General features: G+C 38.5%; 1 protein-coding gene across 2 annotated transcripts; it reads right to left on the reverse strand.

Annotated features, from left to right (window-relative positions):
• Positions 1 to 511: 511 nt before the first annotated feature.
• On the reverse strand, positions 512 to 8,234 carry LOC136759185 (CBY1-interacting BAR domain-containing protein 2-like). 2 transcript variants are annotated; one of them, XM_066714072.1, is made up of 9 exons: positions 8,132 to 8,234; positions 5,515 to 5,749; positions 4,126 to 4,194; positions 3,645 to 3,746; positions 3,164 to 3,169; positions 2,784 to 2,888; positions 2,366 to 2,479; positions 1,343 to 1,483; positions 512 to 1,087 (listed from the first exon to the last, which is right to left on the reverse strand). In XM_066714072.1, exons 1-9 carry the CDS (start codon positions 8,149 to 8,151, stop codon positions 929 to 931), a joined length of 951 nt encoding a protein of 316 aa, XP_066570169.1. In that variant the 5' UTR covers positions 8,152 to 8,234; the 3' UTR covers positions 512 to 928. The 2 variants fall into 2 exon arrangements, with proteins under 2 accessions (XP_066570169.1, XP_066570168.1); XM_066714071.1 differs by lacking the exon at positions 3,164 to 3,169 and having other exon boundaries at positions 960 to 1,087; positions 3,613 to 3,746.
• Between the last annotated feature and the right edge of the window lie 13,433 nt (positions 8,235 to 21,667).

The raw sequence follows: 21,667 nt of genomic DNA on the forward strand, positions 1-21,667 counted from the left end.
TATTTACATGGTGCGGCTGTTTGTCACATATAAACCCTCTGATGTGTAGTAATAAGACACAGGAAGTGGTGTTAGAATAAATTATTGGTCCTGCAGATTAAAAGAGACAGTTGAAAGAATAGAGGCTATCAAAATAGAAAATAAACAGGCATTAAACACCAAAATCGGTTTGCAAATTCAGCCGCGCAGCAGAACAGTGGTCTTGTACAGTTAGTAATTTTCGATGGGGTTGAGATATATCAGCATCTTATACCCTTTATGTCTTGTAATCTTGCTGTGAAAGCAGTCCTTGGCAGATAATATCGCACTCTCTGAAGATGTAAAATCAATACTGAAGCATTTTGAAAAGCTTCATCTTCTCTGGAACATGCAGTTTCTGTGCAACCCATCGTCCCGCAGCGGATCAGCCCACCTTTAAATATCGACATCCTAATCAACCTTTGACACAGTCAGACATTTCCAAAGCTTCATTGTGAGAGGTATGAGTTTTACCCAAGAAAATCAATAGGAATCTAACATAAATGCAGCCTTTATTTCTTTTAAAATAGTTTAGAACTCAGTGTACATTTTTCTTTTTTTTTGTGCTGGTCGTGAAGGAGGTAGGCCACATATTGCCGTTTTGATTTGACTGATCTATTTTTGTGTCTTTGCAATATATTTTCAGAAAATAAAAGATATTGAAAATAATCCACATTACCATTGACTACTATGTTTCACAATTGATGAATATACCTTCAGGATTGCTTAATTTATGTATTCACTGTACAATTGAATGCATGCATTCCTTTTCTATGAAGCAGTGTTAACGTAAGCAGTTATAGCAAGAGACGTGTTTTTACTAAAAGAATCTTATTTCACCATCTGAATCTAAATCCTCTCTGTAAACCAGAATGATTATTTGAACTCTGCTGACACAGTGTGACTTTTATCAACTGATGAACTTTTGTCGTCTGTTTTTAGCATATTGATAATCATATGCCTTCCTTATATCCTCTAGATCGTCCTCCTCTTCTGATTCCTCCTCTTCCTCCTCCTCCTCCTCCTCCTCCTCCATCTCCTTTTGCCTGCGCAGTTTGCTTTGATGAGCCTGTAGAAACACAGCAATGGGCTCGTGGCACTAAAGCATATATCCTGGATGTATGTAGAGCAGAGAGAATGGCAGTGGGCCTCGATACATCTAATGCTGACTGAGTAAGATTATTAAACTGGTGGGATGAGGCACACAACTTTACTTCCTTGTTAAAAATTGAATGAATGTCTTGCAACACATCTATTATCTGTTCCACACAGTGTTTTGTATGGCTCAGCACCTTAGTACAGAATTCATTCAGGCATCACTCACCCTTCTGGATAAATTGGGTAGCTGTTTCATAGAGGATGGGGTCGGGCTGGGGTATCTCTGCATGGTAGACAACATTCCGGCAGTTTGTAAAGCATGAGGATCCATTGTCCCATCATACATCTGGACTCTTGACCTGTATATCTAATGAAAAGGTTGATATTGCCTGAATAAAACTGTGTTACCATGTCTGGGGTATTCAAACATTAACAGTCAATATATGTACATGGCACAAGTATTTTCCAAATTTTAAGTATTTGCAATGTAAGATGTTGGAATATTCGGAGTGCTCTTTAAGTGGTAAGTGTGGCATATTTATGCCTTTGCCACTAAAATCCTTTACAAAACCAATATTTTGTCATCCAACCAAAAGTAGCTGCTCTTCCTTAAACCTCTCGCATATGCTGTTAACATGTCTCTCAATTCCTTCAGTATTCTGAATAATGTACTGTAAATACAGTGAGTCAGTGCTTAAAAGTACCGGAATGAGTTACTAATGTATACAATTAGAAAAAATAAAGTAAAATATTGTGTGCTGACTAGTAACATACATGACTTGGCATTGTCACATCTAATCTTACCTCAGGTTTAATTAATTTGTTTATGCTGAATATCTCATTGCTTTACTTTCAATATCCTTCATACTTTTTTTAAAAGTTTTGTTAAAATTATATATATATATATTTACAATGACATAATGAGATGCAAATTACACAAGTAATCCAGTAATCCAGAAGAAAGTAAGAAGTTCCTGCAGTTTGTAAAGTAATACAATTCAAAATACGCAGAAGAAATTTGTAGAATAAAAATAAATATTGGTGGATAAATGTTTAAAACATCTATTAAGCATCACTGCACTTATAACTTGAAAAACTGCCCCCCTTTTAACACTTAATTTGTATTTTACTGCTGAAGAGAAGAGATTTATAAGGCACAACTGTAATTAGACATTCATCATTCAGTAGTGCAGGACCCAACCAAAATACTATACACCAACTTTTGTGACAATGATTGATTTTGTCTTACCTCCAGATCTTTCTCAATATCGAAATTTTCCAGGTTTTGGAAAGTATTGGAATAAACCTCCAAGGCTTTTGAATGGAAAAGCATCTCCACCATGATAAACTCGGTGAAGATTTTCTGAAACAAAACACGCAGGCCAAGAAGTTACCAAAACACGTCACAGTAAATGCATGAAACAGAACCCGGCTCACATTTCATTTTTTACTTCAATGCTGCACTACAAATGACCAATCCATGATACGGATCTGCTGTTGTTTAATATGTTAGTTTTCAAAATAATTTCAATTATGTACACATTTCAAAGACAATTGCGAAAAGGTTGTTAGCTTGCAAAAAAAACACTTGCTTTTACTTATTTGTATAGTCTATCCTATACTATGAACACAGTAATTTGCTCAATTAGTATCTTATGAAGCAGTACCTTGATGTCTTCCATTTTTTGTTTCTGGAAATCATTAATGATTTCTTCAAGCTGTCGTGTACTTCGGTTGACGTCTGCAGCTGCTTTCTGGGCGTTGGTTTCTGCCTGTTAAACAAAATTCTCTACATTAAAAGGAGGCCAAGCAGAAGAACAAGGCATTTTCTTTACAGTGGGATATGTGTTTTGTCCCCCTGTGTAGTAGTAGTATTAATGTAACTGAAGGATTGGTATTTGCTGATGATTAAGTTCAGTATTGTATACATTCAATAATAAAGAACCAGTGAGCAGCTTTTCTTTGGCATTGCTTTTCAGATTCAGAGTAAAGACATATCTGCCTTTAACATCCTTGCACCAGTAAGGTTTGTGCTTGTGGAAGGTACCTGGGACTGAAGTGTAGCAGTTAAGGAGATTAACATATTAAAAGATATCAGTGCAATAAGCTCTAGTTGTCACAGTAACACATTCATTCACCTCTTTGTCCTTAAAACCGTAGTCTTGAATGCTATTCTAATTATAGTTTAAAAATGATGGGACTAATGAGACATTGACAGAACACACTCAACAAGTCGAATTAGTGTCTACACTGCTAATTACTGTTCTTTATTTACTGTCATTCTACATTCGTGTATATTGGGAAGCTATATACATGGGTACAAGAGTTCATTTTGGTTTATTAATATAATGTAAACCTAACTGCACAGCTCATGCAATACATTTTGGATTCAAAATATCCATCATAGATCTGTACAGTTCAAATAACAATGAGTATCTCTGCTGGAAATTTGGAGGCTTAGTTTCTGAACTAGAATATGTAGTTGACAATCCAGACCGAGACTGAGAGATGTCTGTTTGGAAGGATACAATGCCCTGTCTGTCTGAGGGGTTTTTCTGTCTCATTTTCTCCAGCTTCTCCACTTCTTTAATCTCACGGTTGCGATCGGTGCTGAACTTCTTCAGGTCTGCCTAGCAATCCCAGCGTGTGGAAGATGAGATGATAAACAGGAAGTCAGCAAAGGAAAATCCACAAGGACAAATATATAGCTTTATGTCACATTGTAGTTCATTTCAGAGGATGAAACACAACTGATGGCAAGTATACCTTGCTTCAGTTAAAATATATAAGATTGGGACGGCTAAAGCAATATGATAGTTGTCCAATATTCAGGAAAAAAAAAAGATTGTCAGATCTGAGTTTGAAAATGGTCAGTCAAGCCAATTGACATGCAAGTACTTGCTTCTTATCTGGGGCCAACCTTGCATTGTTTATTCATAACTTCAAATACCAATTTGTAATAGTTTCATTACAGCACTTCCTTTTCCCATGATTCTGTGTGGGCCTTACTCGTTTGTGCTTGATGATATCTCCGTAAGCTTTCAGAGGAGCCACCACTCTGGTTTCTAACCGTTCCACCTGAGAGAGAGAGAGAGAGAGAGAGAGAGAGAGAGAGAGAGAGAGAGAGAGAGAGAGAGAGAGAGAGAGAGAGAGAGAGAGAGAGAGAGAGAGAGAGAGAGAGAGAGAGAGAGAGAGAGAGAGAGAGAGAGAGAGAGAGAGAGAGAGAGAGAGAGAAACCCAGCCGTGTTTATATTTAGCACTGAGGTACAGTAATGAGAGTTGAGCATTTTAAATGTGTTTTTCATCACAATAGCGTGTGTTCTACATGGTCAGTTGTTCACAGTTCTTTGCGTTATACTATATTTATAACGAGAACATATATACACAAACACAGAAGACTATGCACCTTTTGTAAAAAAAATATTTTGAAAATGAAAATGGTTTATTATTAAACACAAAACACTGTATGATAACACTAAATATGCATTTTACCATAAATTAAATGAAAGAATAACAACAATGTCCACTATAATTACACTATGGGAGGAATAGAACTAGAAGAAGTAACGCATGAGAAAGACCTAGGAGTCTATGTGGACTCCTCACTTTCTCCATCCAAGCAATGTGGGGAAGCAATAAAAAAGGCAAACAATGTTAGGGTATATTGTCAAAAGTGTAGAATTGAGAACAAGGGCAGTGATGTTCAGACTGTACAATGCACTAGTTAGAGCTCATCTGGATACTGTGTACAGTTCTGGGCTCCACACTTCAAGAAAGATATCGCTGCTCTAGAGGCAGTTCAGAGGAGAGCAACCAGACTTATTCCAGGTCTGAAGGGAATGTCCTACTGAGAGACTGAGGGAACTGAACCTTTTCACCCTGGAACAGAGGAGACTATGTGAGGACTTGATTCAAGTCTTCAAAATCATGAAAGGCATCGACCACATCAAACCAGAGGAGCTTTTCCAGATCAGCAGGGACACACGCACCCGGGGACACACATGGAAATTGGGCTTCAAGACATTCAAGACGGAAAATAGGAGACACTTCTTCACACAGAGACTTGTCACAATCTGAACAAACTACCCAGCGATGTGGTTGAAGCTGAAAATTTGGGAACATTTAAAAATATACTGGACACCAAACGAGCACGATGGGTCGAATGGCCTAAACTTTCTTATGTTTCTTATGTTTCCTTTGAATGTTGTCGGTTGTTGTTGAGCGCATATAATTTGTAAGCAAAACAACTTTAATTGCAGGCAGTAAATTGTCTATATAAGTCATTTTAACAAACTTTGAACTTCATCTCAACTGTATTATGGAATTGTAATTAGTATTCAGATAAATGTGTGTTAAATGAAACTATATATGTCAATTCTACATAATGTGATTTCCTACCTCTGCTTGCCTGTAGTCCTGCACCATGGCTAAGTCTTCGGCGAAGCTCTTGAGACAGGTCCTGAGCTCTGGGTTCTCTGTGTTGGCAAAGTCTATGAGCTGCTTGACCAGGAGGTCAGCCTTGTCCCTCAGTTTGGCCGTCTTGCGAGTGTAGGACGCCAGCACAGTGCAGAACTGGCCCAGGTATTTCTCTGCATCGGTCACTGTGGACTCCATGATCTTTATCTGTGTTTCTCTGCAAAAGTCACTTTACACTGAGTTTGAACTCTAATATAATTAGAGAGCATATGATTCTGTTCCAAGACTGAGCTTACAAGTACATTCACAAGAAATTAATTTTGAACCAGTTTCTCTAAAACTTTGAGTCAGAAATGTACAAATTGCTAATCTGAAAAGCAGTTCCAACAATGTACCTATATATATATTTTCCAATTATGCTTAGAAGTTCCATATTGTCTGTAAATGTGCAATAAGCCCAGTAAATATGCGGCAACAAATAACGACACATATTGTTTTTCACAGATTGAACTAAAATCCGCTATGTTTTTCCAGATTTAAAAAATAAGTAAGTCTATTTTCACATCCACATTTTACAAAAATGAATAGTTGCTGTTTGACTAAATATTTAAATAAATCCTAGATCTGGGTTTTGCTAACAATTTAGCTTTTAAATAAATGTTTTACTTGGACTCAAATGTGTAACCTGTGAATCCAAGATGTAAATTAAATATTTATTACAAAGCTAAATATTTTATTTGTGAGTTCGAGATTTAAGTGAAATGTCTATTTCATGCCTATATGAAATATAGGCAGTAGGGTGGAGTAGCGGTTAGGACTCTGGAGCACAGGGTCATGGGCTCAATCCCTGGTGTGGGCACAGCTGTTGTACCCTTGAGCAAGGTACTTTACCTAGATTGCTCCAGTAAAAACCCAGCTGTATGAATGGGTAAATGTAAAAAATAATGTAAAAACTTGTAACAATTGTAAGTCACCCTGGATAAGGGTGTCTGCTAAGAAATCAAGTAGTATATTAAATACATGTAATATTACATTTTTAGTTAAAGACACCATGCATTGTTACATTTTGGCTGCCCATAAATAAACACATATAATATTAAAGTACAGTTTCTACAGTTAAATTTAAGAATTCTTTGTCCAGATTAATGTAAATCATTTCATTTTGAGCCTGTAAATCCTGAAAAGAACTATATGAAAACTGGTAATTTGTGTAACATGGAAACTACAGTGAATTCAATAGAAAAATCAAAACAAAAAGACATTAGATGTGACACTTATATGAATATAAACATGAATTGTACTATGGTGTTACATGCAGTCTATTGTGCAATATGCCATTAGTATATCTATAAAAATATCTTGTTAAACCACTTTAGTAATTCGTTTCCTGGGAAATATAGGTTATCCAGCAAGCGAGACAGTTTATTTGACTGTTCACTACTATGTTACTCAGCTGGCTTGTTTGCGTAAAGGGTGTCACTGAGTGCCTTTCTAATCTCATTGTTGTGTTTATTTATGTCTTTATTTATGACTTTATGTCAGACATGACTGTGTAAACAAGGGAAGCAGTATGACAAGATATACACTTCAATCTAGAAAAATATTGACACAATAATAAATAAATAATACATTTGCAATACTGTGGTGCAAAACCAGAATTGAACGCCTTCAGATGATAATTTACATCAAATAGGAGCACAATCACGGTGGCCACGTTCCAAATGTAAGCTGCTTATGTGTGTCTCTCATGGGACAGAGCAAGGCAGTGTCACTGAGACCAGGACAGCTAAGCCCTTCTACACAAGGTGTGGCCGCAGTGTTTGTCTATACAAGTCCCAGCAGCCCTTGCATCTACTGTTTAGAGGAGGACTTCAAGATTCAAGAAATGCAGCTGGAAAAATACAGTGACTTTTAAAGCACCGAATAATTGTATTTTCATAAGTTATCTGGAGTTTAAATTATTTTTGTCACTATTAGGGTCAGTAGATGGATAAACTCAAGCCATCTGCATCGTGGAATATTATCTCTACAGGTGATCAGATGTAGATAAAATGACATGCTTTAAAGAAAATATAACACTAACTAACTAACTAACTAATAACACAAATCGACTGCATTTGAACCTTACTTGCATGTCTATGCCCTCTTAACAGATTCAATATGGACAAGGAAACAAAATAAGATCCAAAGGAAAACTGCTAATCACAGCAGAGTATTTCTTCAGTTCCTACCTAATGGAATACTAATCCACCAAACATGATGACTTGCTTTACAATATTATTGCCTTTCAGAACTGTTTTATGTATCTATTTGTATTCAGTTGTGTATAAGTTCAACCATTACTTAATTTAAAATAGATCAAATGATACAATAAATAAAAATCTGAAAATAAACCTGTGCGTGGTTTCTGGACTGGATTCATGTCATTTCAGACAAGGCCTTGACCGAAACTGAGCTTTACATCTCAAGCTGTTTACAGTGTAAAATCCCTGCACAGATCTAAAAGATACCCACAAAACAAATATATAGGGTGCTGTCTCTTCTAAACTTGTCTAATAGGGTTATAAAGCACAAAATCTCTATTAAAAGAATGACTTACCTGGAAATTATGCTATTCATGTTTTCTTCTTTTGGATCTACAACACAGGTGGTTTTCTCTGGCACAAGCAGTTCGGTGTTGTTGTTTCTCACCTGCAACAGGTAATGCTGCCAGCTGTTGCTATGGAAATTAAAACACTGTCCCCGCTGCAACTGAAGTTTAGTTTTCTTTTATGAACCTCAAGAGGGCAGCAGACTCATACAGTTAACATTTTTCGAATAACTCTTTAAATATATATGTCCTTTTCTCATATTTGTAAAGCCAGCAAAATGAGCTCACTGTTTCAGACTCAATACTCAGGTAAAAGAGTAAATTAGGAGCAGCTTAGGATCTAGAAAGTTTGTCATTCTTGCAGTTGTTGGAACTTTTTAATAAGAAATAAATTCTGCAGGTTATCATATTTATCAAGTTTTCTTCAATGCTGTGAGGCAGGGTAATTGTATTGAATGTTATGTGTTTTTTAATGCTTGCATGCTCAGAACTGCAGGCACAAATCCTTCACAACAATGTTCCAGCCAAGCCTGGATCCCACAGAAGGATGTTCATTGGCAGTATTTGTGCAAGGGAGGGAATCTAGAATGGCAAACATGCACACACACGCACGCACACACACACACACTGACCTCCCTACGATGCAATAGCTCGAATGTGTAAACTCAGTCTCCCTACAATGTGATAGGCAGAGCCTAAGCAAGTTCATTGAAATGCAGTAAGGTCTGTTGTCAGAGAATGCAAACATTCCATTTAATTTTGCAATGGCAATTTAATTTTGCTGTTTGTGAGACACTTGGTTTCTTTTTTCTGCCCTTATCACCTCACTGTATTCTTCCCATTAAGATATTTTAATGGAATCAATGCAAATATGCTTATTATAGTTTTCTATTTTTGGGCCTGGCACCAAAATTAAAATTACCTGTGGTCACCAAAATGATTTGATATCAGTTCCCTTTACTTCACTTTACTGAACCTGAAGAGCAGATAGAGACCTGCAATATCACAGATGAAGATTAACTATTTACTCACTTTTAAAGTAACTAGGAATGGCTGATTTGCCAATATTTAACAACCTATTAACAACCTCAAGTCAGCAGTTCAACCTTACCTGGGTTACATGTGAGCAGCATGTGCAGTCTAGCTTTTGATGTGCTTTCACTCTGAGACTGAGTCTACGTGTTTGAGCTTTGTAGGGAGGTCAGATACAGGTCTGACTGATGTCTCTGTGGGCTCACAGGTGCATGTTAAACCACAGGGGTCATGGTAGTGCAGGAAGCTGAGAAAACCAGGGCTGACTTGCTCAGCAACGCTGGCAGTTACCCCCTTGGAGGAATCCCATTCACAGTCAGCAAAGACATAACTTACATTAGAACCAGTGTCTGATCTACAGAGCCCAACCTGCACCCTGAGATAGTTATAGCCAATCCGGAGCCCCCAGTAGTCAACATTTATTTTTGTTATTTTGCTGCATTGTTATTCATGTGTGTCATTTGCCGACAGAAACAATTTCTGTTGTACTTGACTTTAGTCTTCATTGTGACAGACTTTAAGTAGAAAATCTTACAGACACAGACAGAAAGATGAGGGGAATATATGGAGGTTATATAATGTTTTCCTACTAAGTCCCAGTAAGCAGAAAATGAATTAGCCTCCTATTCCAGATATGAGGCTATGTATAAATGTTGCCATTGACATGGGCAACATGTCATCTGTTCGTGGGAAAGGCACTTGTAAAAGTGATACATGTGATATGACACAGAGCCTCTTTTGAGAACCTGACCGGGGCTGGTTTTATCGCAGAGTTGCTACTGTATGTATGAGTTCCTTTTCTGATTGCCTATGACTTCCCTCTTGCTCATTCTCTCTCTCTTTCCCTCTGTCTGTATCTCTTCACCCAGAGAAGGTTAACAGCTTTAGCACATACCGCCAGCATCTGTTTTTCCCATCTGCCCCCTGTGAGGATATAACCCCCGACTGTGAGGCTGTCGCTAGACCGGGCAGGGTCTGAGGGGGCCTGTACCGCGGGGCTGACACGGCCTCACTCAACACCACAGATCAGGTCCACCTCCGAGCTGTCAGTCCTCACAGTGTGTTGGCAGGAAAACAGCAGCCTACAGTTTTTCTTTCTTTCTCTTTTAACCTCGGCTTTGAGAGCTTTCCAAGTTGAGCAAAAGAAGGACAAAGATCCTTTCAATTGTCTGGAGAAAAACTCCCCAGAACAAAATGGCTAATTCTGTATCTCGTCTGAGTATTGACAAATGAGGTAATTAAGTGTCTATTAAGCCTACAAATGTAGTATAAAACAAAAGCAACCGCAAGATTATATTACTTCTTTTTAGATGCTCACCTCCAGTTGAAATAAATAATCTCTGCGGTGCTCTCTCATAATTTTGTGAGAATATATGAACAAAGCAACAAGTTTCCCAAAAACCTCACAGAAACAGCAGTGAAGGTATTTATGGAGGACTCTGTGTTTGAGATTTGGAGAACCATGACTCTGACAGCTGTGGGAATTGACTTAGTTAGGGAACGCTGTATGATAAGCCTTCAGTTTCGCATAGACTATTAAAACTTCAAGCTGACTTCTCCACTACACTGAAGTCATTGGTGATTTACAGACAAATGTGTATTTTCTTGTGATTTCTCTCTCTCAGGAAACCCCAAGGTTGTTATTTCAAAAGGGAGTAAGGGAGTCTTAATGGTGATCAATGGCGTTGACTGAAATCTGCAGGGTAGTCTTGATCCTTGGGGGAGGAGGGCATTTAAGCTACAGAAAACAGGAAACTAAAATGAAAAGTGTTACGAATGTTTAAAAATGACGCAGATAACGGCATTGGATTGCGTCTCTAATCGTTGAGGAGTGTCTGGGAAAATTGCATCCTAATATGACTGATTTACTGGTCCGGCTTCCAGACTGAAGGCACTGGCTGGTATTTGTATGAGGATTGGAAGCAAGAGGAGTAATAAGACTGTCATTTAGTTGTCTTTAAATTTCAATCATTCAATAAAAGGTTTCCCTAGTGCCTCTTTCTGTCCTTTTAATAACGTTTATTAAATTTGACCAGTTCCCATGCAGGGAGAAGAACAAGGTACCAGCATCAAAAATAAATCACAGCAGTCCATAATAAACTGAGGGGGTGATTTTACACCAGAACCCTAGTTAAGATATTTAAACCAGACAACTGACATGAACAGCAATAACACAAAAGGAATGCACACAGCTTTAGCAGACTGTTTTATTAGACACAGGAGTTTAAGACTCTTTTATGATGCTTTCCGTTTTTTTATTATTATTAATCTGTTCAATCCCCACGATAACTGTCCTATTGTTATTACAGTTAAGAGCGCAGGAGGGTGTGTGCATGGGGGGGCGGATTTTTACTTGGAAAGTGAACACAAAAAACAATTCCCAGTCCCCTGGAGCCTGTCATTACAGCGGCTGTAGCCAGCACGACTGGAAGGGAAAGGTCAGCCATCACAATCACTGCCTTCTGCTGAACTGAGGAGTTGGCTTCAGGCAGAGGCTGTGGTTGTCGTAGCTTTGCCAATAGTAACAACTGCAAAGGGTTTCTGAAAGAGGGCTTTTCACAGGTTAAGGGAAAAAAAAGTTATTTATTTCTGTCTACAAAGGCCGTGCAGCCCTGGGCCAGGGAAGGAAGCTCACTGCTCACGGCAGTGTTCGTTTTCAAACCTTTGCCCCCTTGTTGCTGACCATGGACATTGCCAGGCAGCTCCCCACCACGACGAGTCTGACAAGCTATAAATCAATCACCGTAATTAGCTTTGGTGCCAGCGTCTCCCACCGTCGGGTGAAATCCCAGCCACCATGACAGCTTGCCTCCTCTGTGACGCTGCTGTAAACTGCTCTGGGTGTTTGCTGCTGCACAATGTACAGTATACACAGGCTGGAAGGAGTGAAAGAGGGGATGTATTTCATAAAATTAAAAAATGCAGGGTCTAAAAGAGAGAGGGAAAGGAGAACGTAGATCTGGGTGGCTTTTATACATTAATTGATGTTTCTAGAACACCCAATGGTATTGCATTATGTACACATCAATTTTTTAAATTAATTTTACCTGAATGGCATACCTGTACCCACTGGGCACACAACGTTATAGTGACGTCTTTTAGTGGTTGTATTTGAGTCACAACGTCTGGCAACCAAAATATAACCAACGTCTGTCTTAGACATAATTTATTGATTATATTTTAATCGATACTTCGATTAAATAACCCATACACAATCTTGGAGATGTCTATGTGTTTTTAGGACACCCCCGCACTCATCGTGCATTACTGTAGGACAGCACAGCTAAGCCAGTTCAATCAGGCATAGTGTTATGGGGAATAAAAACAATTCTGACATTATTTCACAGTTAAACATCCTAAATGTTATAATTATTTACCAATTGCTAATACTTTTCTTGTTTCTGATTGGCTAAGTTGTCAGTTTATTATTGGAAAATTAGCCAATCAGAACTTGGCGGTTTCAAGTCTATCAAGACGGTTGAACTAGTCACAGAAGGCAAAAAAGGAAAATAGGTAAGTAATTTGATAAATTACCTACAAAAGTGCAAAATAAAAAAACTGAACTATTAAAATTAGTGACAGGAATTTAATTGTGATTTTTACGTTGTATCGAACATTAATATTTTGTGGTTATGGGGGGTATTGCAATAAATAAATAAATAAATATATATATATATATATATATATATATATATATATATATTAAGACGGAGCACATATAAATAGTAAACATATATAGTTATAGGAAGAAATGTAGAGTTCATACAGGTGACATTTAATAATGTTGAATATTATAAGTCAGTGACTTGTTTGTGTTACAATTGACTTCTGTATAACGTTGTATAGATGTCAGCATCTGACGTCAGATTGTGGTCATATAATGGCTGTATGTGAAAGTTGGAATGACGTCAGATTTTGACGTTGTAACAACGACATTATTCTAATGTCAATCCAACTATCATATACAACCATTATATGACCAAAATCTGATGTTGGATTCTGACGTCAATGCAACGTTATTTCTAACTAACTGTGCCCACTTGGTAGTTTCTTTTCCTATCCTATTTTTGTTTTGTATTCCTATCATATTTCTTTGTCCCTTTCCAGAATAAAGTTTAAAATACAACTTCAACAAGTTATTTTCCTATCCCTGTGATGCCATGCACGTTGCTAGTTTACCTTTTGATTGGTTTTGCTCCAATGTATACATGTTTCTCTCTATTTCAACCTTTTATTAAGCCAATAATTACAATGTCTGTCCCAAGCTTGGCTGTATAATGAAGGATTGCTGTATTAATAATCCAAGACAATTCTAGTTTGATATGAATTATTCTAAGAGCACAAGAAAAACAGTCAATGACATCCTACAGACAAGAAGGAGATGGAATTAAATTTGTTTACTTAAAAAAGCATGTGATGAGTATTATTAATATGTAATCTAAATATGGAAAACATGTTTTGCCTCCCCTCATTACAATTCAGATCATAATAATTAATGGAGAATCCCAATCACCAGCTAACTTTTTTCACAGTTATCTGCTCTTTCATAAAGAAAACAAAGGGCAAGAATATAAAAGAGCTTTACAAAAAATCTGATGTATTTGTTTGCATGGGAAGATAATCAGTTTTAGCTTTAGAGTGTGACAGAAATGCATGGGTGAAGCATTCCACAGGATTATGTGTGAAACTCCTATTGTGTGTGGATCGTGGAGTCCTTCAGGGATATGTTGCTTGTCCAAAGATTGTGACTGTGTGAGGGCTTTTGTTCAGTATTGATATGCTTTTAAAGACTGACCTAGTCCCCACTGGAGTGTAATTAAGCTGCTGTAACTATACTGACAGAGTAACTGTTTTACTACATAGTGGAGGAGGGAGGCCTGGATTTTGTATATGCAAGGCCTTATGTGTGGGAGAACAGTGTCCTGTCCAGAAAATGTATACCTCCAGAAAATCCCAGACCACTAATTGACACAGTGTCTGTATCATTTCACTGTGCAGTCACAATCTTTTCTTCTGTGTTTCAGTAAAGTTGTATGTTTGACTTCGGATAGAAACAGAGGATTACTAATGGGGCCTTTTCTGTTCAATAAGCCTGCTCCAGTCCATATATGTCGGCTATGTGGCATAAACTGGATATAATTTATTTTGTTAGAGACCGTAAATTCCACTGTACTTGTAAATGGTTTGCCTGTTGGCTCTCATCCAAGAGTGTTTGTCCAGAAAACAGGACCTTTCTGGAGAGTGATGAGTGTAGCTAATGTTTCAATAGTTGTGGGCCACAGTGCAAAGAGTTTAATTGGATCAGGACTAATGTTGTCATGGGTAATCCGTGCATACCTAAGACTGTTGTTATTACAAGCAAAAGAAGAGAAAGGGAGTCGACCCTATTATAAATTATTTCATTGAGCATTTTGTGAAGCAGGATCCTGTAAATCTTATAACAGCACTTTCCACATTATACTGACGGAAACTTTCCCAAAGTTCGTACGCACAAAATAAACACTCCTAATTGGCCTTGGAGCCCCATAACTCTTAGATTTTCATTGACTTCATCTCAGGGAGGCTCTTCAAGAGCTGAGGTGAAACGTGTTTCCATTCATAAATCCATGTCATGTACTTATTTCCCTTCTCCCCCGGGTCACCGGACCCGTCTCAAACAGGAGTGTTGTGTGATTTTCAACAGCGGCTGAAGTTTCGAATGTTTTTTTGTTAAATAAGAACAACCAATGCAAGAGCATATATTCTATTTTTTTTGGTCTGAATCTTGGATTGCCTCCTTGGTGTTTAGTTAAACATGTCCAGGACAAATCACTCGAACACCTGTTCAAAACAGCTGGAGACTTATGAAAGGACGCAGTTGGGAACCAGCAGTTTCATTTTTAAAAACATGGCCTTAAAAATGTATGAAACTATTTTTTTAAGCATTTCAAATCTCTTCCTGGAACTAAAAAAAAAAGTAGTGTATGTCCATGTTCTTGTGATCACAATTTCTTTGAAATCAATCTTTTCTTCCAAGTACAGTTCTGCGTCAAAGTGACCTCAAGGTCATTGTTCCTTTTGTATATCATAAGCACTCATGAATTACACATAGTTCACAGGAAATCAACTCATCTGTCTCTTTATCTGTTAACTGACTGACGCAGGAGCCATACGTCAAATATGAACACAGACAATTCATTACCTTCGTTACCGACTCCTGACTACACAACCTCTACTAAGTTTGGCTACAAAAGAACATAAGGACATCAAAAAGCTTACAATCGAGAAGAGGCCATTCGACCCATCATGCTCGTTTGGTGTCCATTAATAACTAAGTGATCCAAGAATCCTATCCAGTCTATTTTTAAATGTTCCCAAATTGTTGCTTCTACCACATCGCTGTGGAGTTTGTTCAGATTGTGACGCCTCTCTTTGTAAAGAAGTGTCTCCTGTTTTCTGTCTCGAAAGCCTTGAAGCCCAATTTCCATGTGTGTCCCCGGGTGCGTGTATCCCTGCTGATCTGGAAAAGCTTCTCTGGTTTGATGTGGTCAATGCCTTTCATGATTTTGAAGACTTGGATCAAGTCCCCACGTAGTCTCCTCTGTTCCAGGGTGAAAAAGTTCAGTTAACATTTTGTTTGCCTTTTTTATTGCTTCCCCACATTGTTTGGATGGAGAAAGTGAGGAGTCCATGTAGATTCCTAGGTCTTTCTCATGCGTTACTTCATCTAGTTCTATTCCTCCCATAGTGTAATTATAGTGGACATTGTTGTTACCTGCATGTAATACCTTGCACTTGTCCACATTGAATTTCATCTGCCAGGTGTTGGTCCACAACTGAATATTATCTAAGTCCCTTTGAATAACCTGTGCTGCCGAGATTGTATCTGCTGAGCCACCTATTTTAGTATCATCTGCAAATTTGACAAGTTTGCAAACTATCCCAGAGTCCAGATCATGAATATAGATTAGAAAAAGCAAAGGCCCTAGTACTGATCCCTGTGGAACTCCACTAACAACCTCACTCCAGTTAGAAGCGACTCCTCTAATCGACACCCTCTGTTTCCTATACATCAACCAGTTCAAAATCCATCTACTTACATTACCCTGAATGCCTACAGCTTCCAATTTGAGGATCAGTCTTTGGTGTGGAACCTTATCAAAGGCTTTTTGAAAATCTAAAAAAGTATATCATATGCTTTCACGTGATCTACAGCTGCAGTTGCATATTCACAGAATAGATTAGTAAAACATGATCTGCCTCATCTAAACCCATGTTGACTATCTCCAAGAATATGGTTTTCATTATGATGCTCCTATTTTCATTGTTTCCAACATTTTACAGGTGATGCAGGTGAGACTCATTATAATTGTCTAATTGTCTGTAATTTCCTGGCTCAGTTTTGTCCTCTTTCTTGTGGATTGGTATGACATTTGCTGTCTTCCAGTCAGTTGGCACATCCCCTGTTTTAAGTGTTATTTGGAATATTTGAGTTAGCGGCCTATAAATAATTTCCCTCATTTCTTTAAGTACTGTTGGAAATATACCATCTGGCCCAGGTGATTTGTTTGTTTTTAATTCTGCTAGTCCCTTTAATACCTCCTCCTCATTTATCCTGATCTCTCTTAGGGTTTGACTGGACTGGTTGTTAACCTGTGGCATGTTATCTGTTTTTACTTTTGTAAAAACCTCTGAAATACTCATTTAGAACATTTATCACATATTGTTTGTTTTCCAAGATACTTCAGTTTTTGCCCTTTATCTGTTTCACTTCCTCCTTTATTGACCTCTTGCTGTTGTAGTATTCAAAAAAAGCTATTTGCATAAGTTTTAGCTCCAAGAGCAATGTTTCTTTCTATTTCCCTCTTTGCTTTCCTGATCCCTTTTTTAAGATCTCTTTGCAGTTGAACATATTCTTTGTATTTTTTTTCATCTCTATCTGTTTTGTATGCGCTATACAACATTTTATTTCTCTTGATATTTTTTTGCATACTTCTATTAAACCATTTTGGCCAATGTGTTTTGTATCCAGTGTGTTCCAGTCCAACTCTTCTCAGTGTCACCTCATACCTTTAAGGTTTGCTTTTCTAAAATTGTAGATCATTGTTTTAGACTTGGTCCTTGTTATTTGATAGTATGCCTCAAAGCTAACCATATTGTGATCACAGTTTGCCATTGGTTCTCTAACTAGTGTCCCTCTGACTCTATCTTGGTCATTTGAAAAGATCAAGTCAAAGATCAAATACATGCGCTCTCTCTGGTTGGTTCCCTGACAAATTGAGTTAGAAAGCAGTCATTTACCATCTCAACCATTTCTATTTCTGCTTCTGTAGTCCCAACTGGGTTTCCCAGTCTATGTTTGGGAAATTGAAATCCCCCATTATAACAACCACATCCTTGCTACATGCAGTCCTGATTACACTGTATAATCTTTGTTGTTGGGAGTTGGGAGGTCTGTAACACACTCCTACCACTAATCATCCAGATCTTTTATTCAAAAGTTTATCCCACAAAGATTTTGTTTCGTTACTGGGATCTAATTTGAGTTCTTCTGCCTCAATGTCGTTTTTCACATATAATGCTACCCCACCCCCTCTTCGATTTTGCCGGTGTCTCCTAAACTGTGTGTATCCTTTCTACTTGTATTCATCCCCATCATTTTCTGTAAACCATGTTTCTGTGACCCCTACAACATCATAGTCACACACCAGCACTGTGGATCCTAGGTCTAACATCTTGTTCCTTATACTCCTGGCATTTGTACAAACATTTCAGGACTTTCCTACTAGCAATTTCCCTTGGTTTTATTTCCTTAGTGGAACATCTCCCATTGTCAGAGCTCCCTGCCCCCTGGTCCCTAGTTTAAATGATTCTCAATTTCTCTGCGCATACGCTCTCCAATACATTAGCCCCCCTTCTGTTTAGATGTAGACTGTCTGGTTTGTGCAGGTCCCATCTATCCCAGAAGAAAGACCAATGCTCCATACATCTAAAACCCTCTTCCCTACACCAAGATTTCAACCATGTGTTAAACTTTCTAATCTCTGCCTGTCTCCCTGGCCATGCACATGGTACCATACGTATTTCTGAGAAAACTATCATGGAGGTTCTGCTCTTTAGTTTCTTTCCTAACTCTTTACATTTGTCTTGCAGAACCTCTGCCCTACCTTTTCCTATGTCATTGGTCCAATGTGGACCATGACCAGTGGATTCCCCCCGGCTTTGGCCAGTAGCCCATCTACTAGTTTAGGGAGATCTGCACCAGGCAGGCAAGATACCATGCGGGACTCCTTATCACTAGAGCACACTGTGTGATCTAAGCCTCTAAGAATTGAGTCTCCTACTATAACTGCCTCCCTGTTCTGGGGGGAGTCGGCACCATGGTGCTCAACTGCGCCCCTATCACCCTCTGAGCAGTTGCTGTCCAACTCGGTGTCCAGCAGTTGGAACCTGTTGGGCATTTCTAGCTCTTGGGGTGTCTCTAAGGGATGTGTGCACCCTTTTCTGTGGTTATGACCTACTATAACTATATAGTTCTCTACGCTGTCCTGCTCTAAGGTCTCAACTCTCCTAGGTTGTGGCTGCACACCATCTCTCTCATGGGCTGATTGACTAATTCTTCAATATCACTAATATGGCACAGATCAACAAACTAAGCCTCAAGATCACAGACTTTGATCTCTAGGACTTCAACATGCTGACAACATTCACAGTTTAAATCTTCTTGGATGAGTTAATCCAGGAAGGCAATCATTCTGCAAACCTGACACTGTAGGGGCCACATGCTTCTAAATGTTATAGTTTTTTCTGGCTCTTGGTTCCTGTTCCCTAGTCAACTGCTTAACTTTTGTGACCGAGAAACAGAGCAGCTCTTTCTCAACAGCTGCTTTAAGTAGCTTTTGTCTACCTGCCTCCAATTCACATAATTCCTGCTAGTCCTTGACTAAATCACCTTTCTACAGCCTATTTACTTTCACCAACTCAGCAGCTAAACTGAACTGACTTCAATTAATGCAAACTATAGACAAGATTAACTTCAATTAAGGCAAAGTTAAAACAAAATGAGGAATGCTAAGACTGGTCTGAAACTAGGAAAACACCAAGATGGCTGCCTCTCACCTGAACTGTGCTGTGTCTGTCTGTGGCGACTTGGAAATACTTCTGTTATAAAGCCTTCTTTATATATTGTTTTGCATATACTGTATCTGCCTTACTAAATGTATATATTTGCAGCCATTCCTCCAGAAGGTCCCAAGTTAATCCCTGTTTTCTTTGAAGATCTGTGACAAAGCATGAGGGACTGCTAACTGAAGTGTGTGAATCAAGATTAGATGAATGCACAGTGAACATGTGAGGGATTAACACTACTGTTGTTTGAAAGAAAATGGTTGATGTTTATGTTTATGTTCCACGCGATTGGCTTTCTTGTACTGTGTCTTTGAATGCTGTGGAGTGGCAGTGTGAAAGGCAGCAGATAGCTTGGCAGTGCCCATTTGGGAAGATACTTGTGTCTGTCTACAGCTCTCCCTAGTTTGAGGTTCCTAGCATTGAATCGAGTTGTTTAACTTTTGGTGATTTCATATTTCTAGGGATGACAAAATAAAATCATCAATTAATACCTGCTGGTTCTGATCAACCCAAGTCCAATCTGATCACAACTCTGGTAAGTAGGTTTGAATTAAATTTACATCACCCATCTGACACTGTAGAGAGGGGTTTTGGGAGCTTTGGGGAGTGGTGGGCTGCCAGTTAAAGTTATATGACAGGATGAGATCAAATCTTTCAAAAGATAAAAAACTATTTACACTTTAAATCACCGAAACAAGAAAGGAAATACCCCATTGTGATCCTGCTGTTTTCGTTTTCTTTTCTTTTTTCTATTACTTTGCCTTACAAGTACAATGTGGCTTTTGAACCTGGGGAAGACTGTAAAACATAGTCCTGTCAGAGACATTTATGCAAGTTAAAAAAAGTTACAGATAGGCAATAGGATTTACTGTAGGTTTTTGAGAGAGCGACCAGAGGGAATCTGTTTCTTGAGTAATATTTTCCTTTTTCCTTTTTCTAATGTTATTTAATGTGGTAAAATCCTATATGTTCAAACAAAATGAGCTTTCTGTTAAAATAAAATATACAAAACTGATAATTCTGTGCTGAAATATAACTATTTTAATCTTGAAGCTTTTTAAATGAGTTATAAACAAGTTGTAATACAAATATATAAAGTTAATTCCACCCCAAAAGTATTGTATTTGATTATTAATGGGTATATCAGATAGTGTAGTATTTAATGTTACAAATAATTATTTGCGGCAGGTTGGATTGTGTGTTTAAAAGCACTGTGTGTCATAGTGGAGCCGTGCAAGCATACAGGCTGTGACAAGCTCAATCTTTTAATGGCCAACTGATCCACAGTGGAGCTTTTACAGTCATCAAGCTGTTTATCAGGGAGGCATCTTTTGGACGCTTGCCAGGCACTAAGGGTCTTCCCAGCGAGAGCCAGAAAGAGCCCCTGACAGCCATTATTTCAGCACTTCACACAGCAGAATTTGGTTCGTCTGCCAGCAGCCATCACATCAAAGGGTGAACAAAATGAAAACGATTTGTTAAGCTTTTTCCACGTTTATTGTGTAGTCGTCCAGTCGCCAAAATTAGTTGGGTTTCAAGGGTAGGGGGGAACCTATTACATACTTTATTCAGAGGAAAACAAGAAACTTCTCCAATATACAATGTATAAATCATTAAAATGAAATAGTTTGCTCAAAGAAGTTAGTCTCGACACAAAGCTCAACTTGAAAGAGTTGCTATAACCACATCACACAAATATCAGTTTAAATTAAGAGTGGAATGACCAAGGCTACTGAAGGAAGATATAATAATGAAAACAAACAGTTCCTTATTCAATCATTCCATTATTTCAAATCCAACCTTTCGGGAAGCTAAAGCAGGTTTCTCCTCTTGCCCGTCTCCAATTTGAACAGACTGGTTATTCTGATCTTACTCTCCAGATTCAAGCAAGCATGCAATTCAAAGTTTGCAGACCATTCGAACTGGCATGTGTGTTTCATTAGTTTTCAGATCCCTCTGTTGCATCAGTAACTTCTCCCTAATTCCTTGTATCTTCCATCCCTCATCACAGCCTAGGAAAAGATAGGTTGCGAAAAAGGATGCCTGCAGAATAGTGGCTACTACCACGTCTGAGAGACCCCAGACAATGAATCGCTCCCGCTCAGGGGCCAGGCCCAGAGCTGGAGGAGGCCCGGATTAGGGTGCCAAAGCGTGCCCTGCACCTGGGACAACAAGTCCGCTCTCACTGGGAGCTGCCAAGGCTCTCCGTGGAGGAGGGCGATCAGGTCTGCGAACCAGAATCTGTGTGGCCACCGTGGGGCTATCAGCAGAACTGTCATTCATTCTCTCCTGATCTTCTCCAGGACCACTGGGAGAAGGGGGAATGGTGGGAAAGCGTAAAGGAGACAACTGAAACCAAAAGTGCAGTCGGAGCTCTGGTGTGTGGATGGACAAGATTGAAATTAA

The sequence above is a fragment of the Amia ocellicauda genome, chromosome 9 (genome assembly GCF_036373705.1).
Source record: "Amia ocellicauda isolate fAmiCal2 chromosome 9, fAmiCal2.hap1, whole genome shotgun sequence".
NCBI lineage: Eukaryota > Metazoa > Chordata > Actinopteri > Amiiformes > Amiidae > Amia > Amia ocellicauda.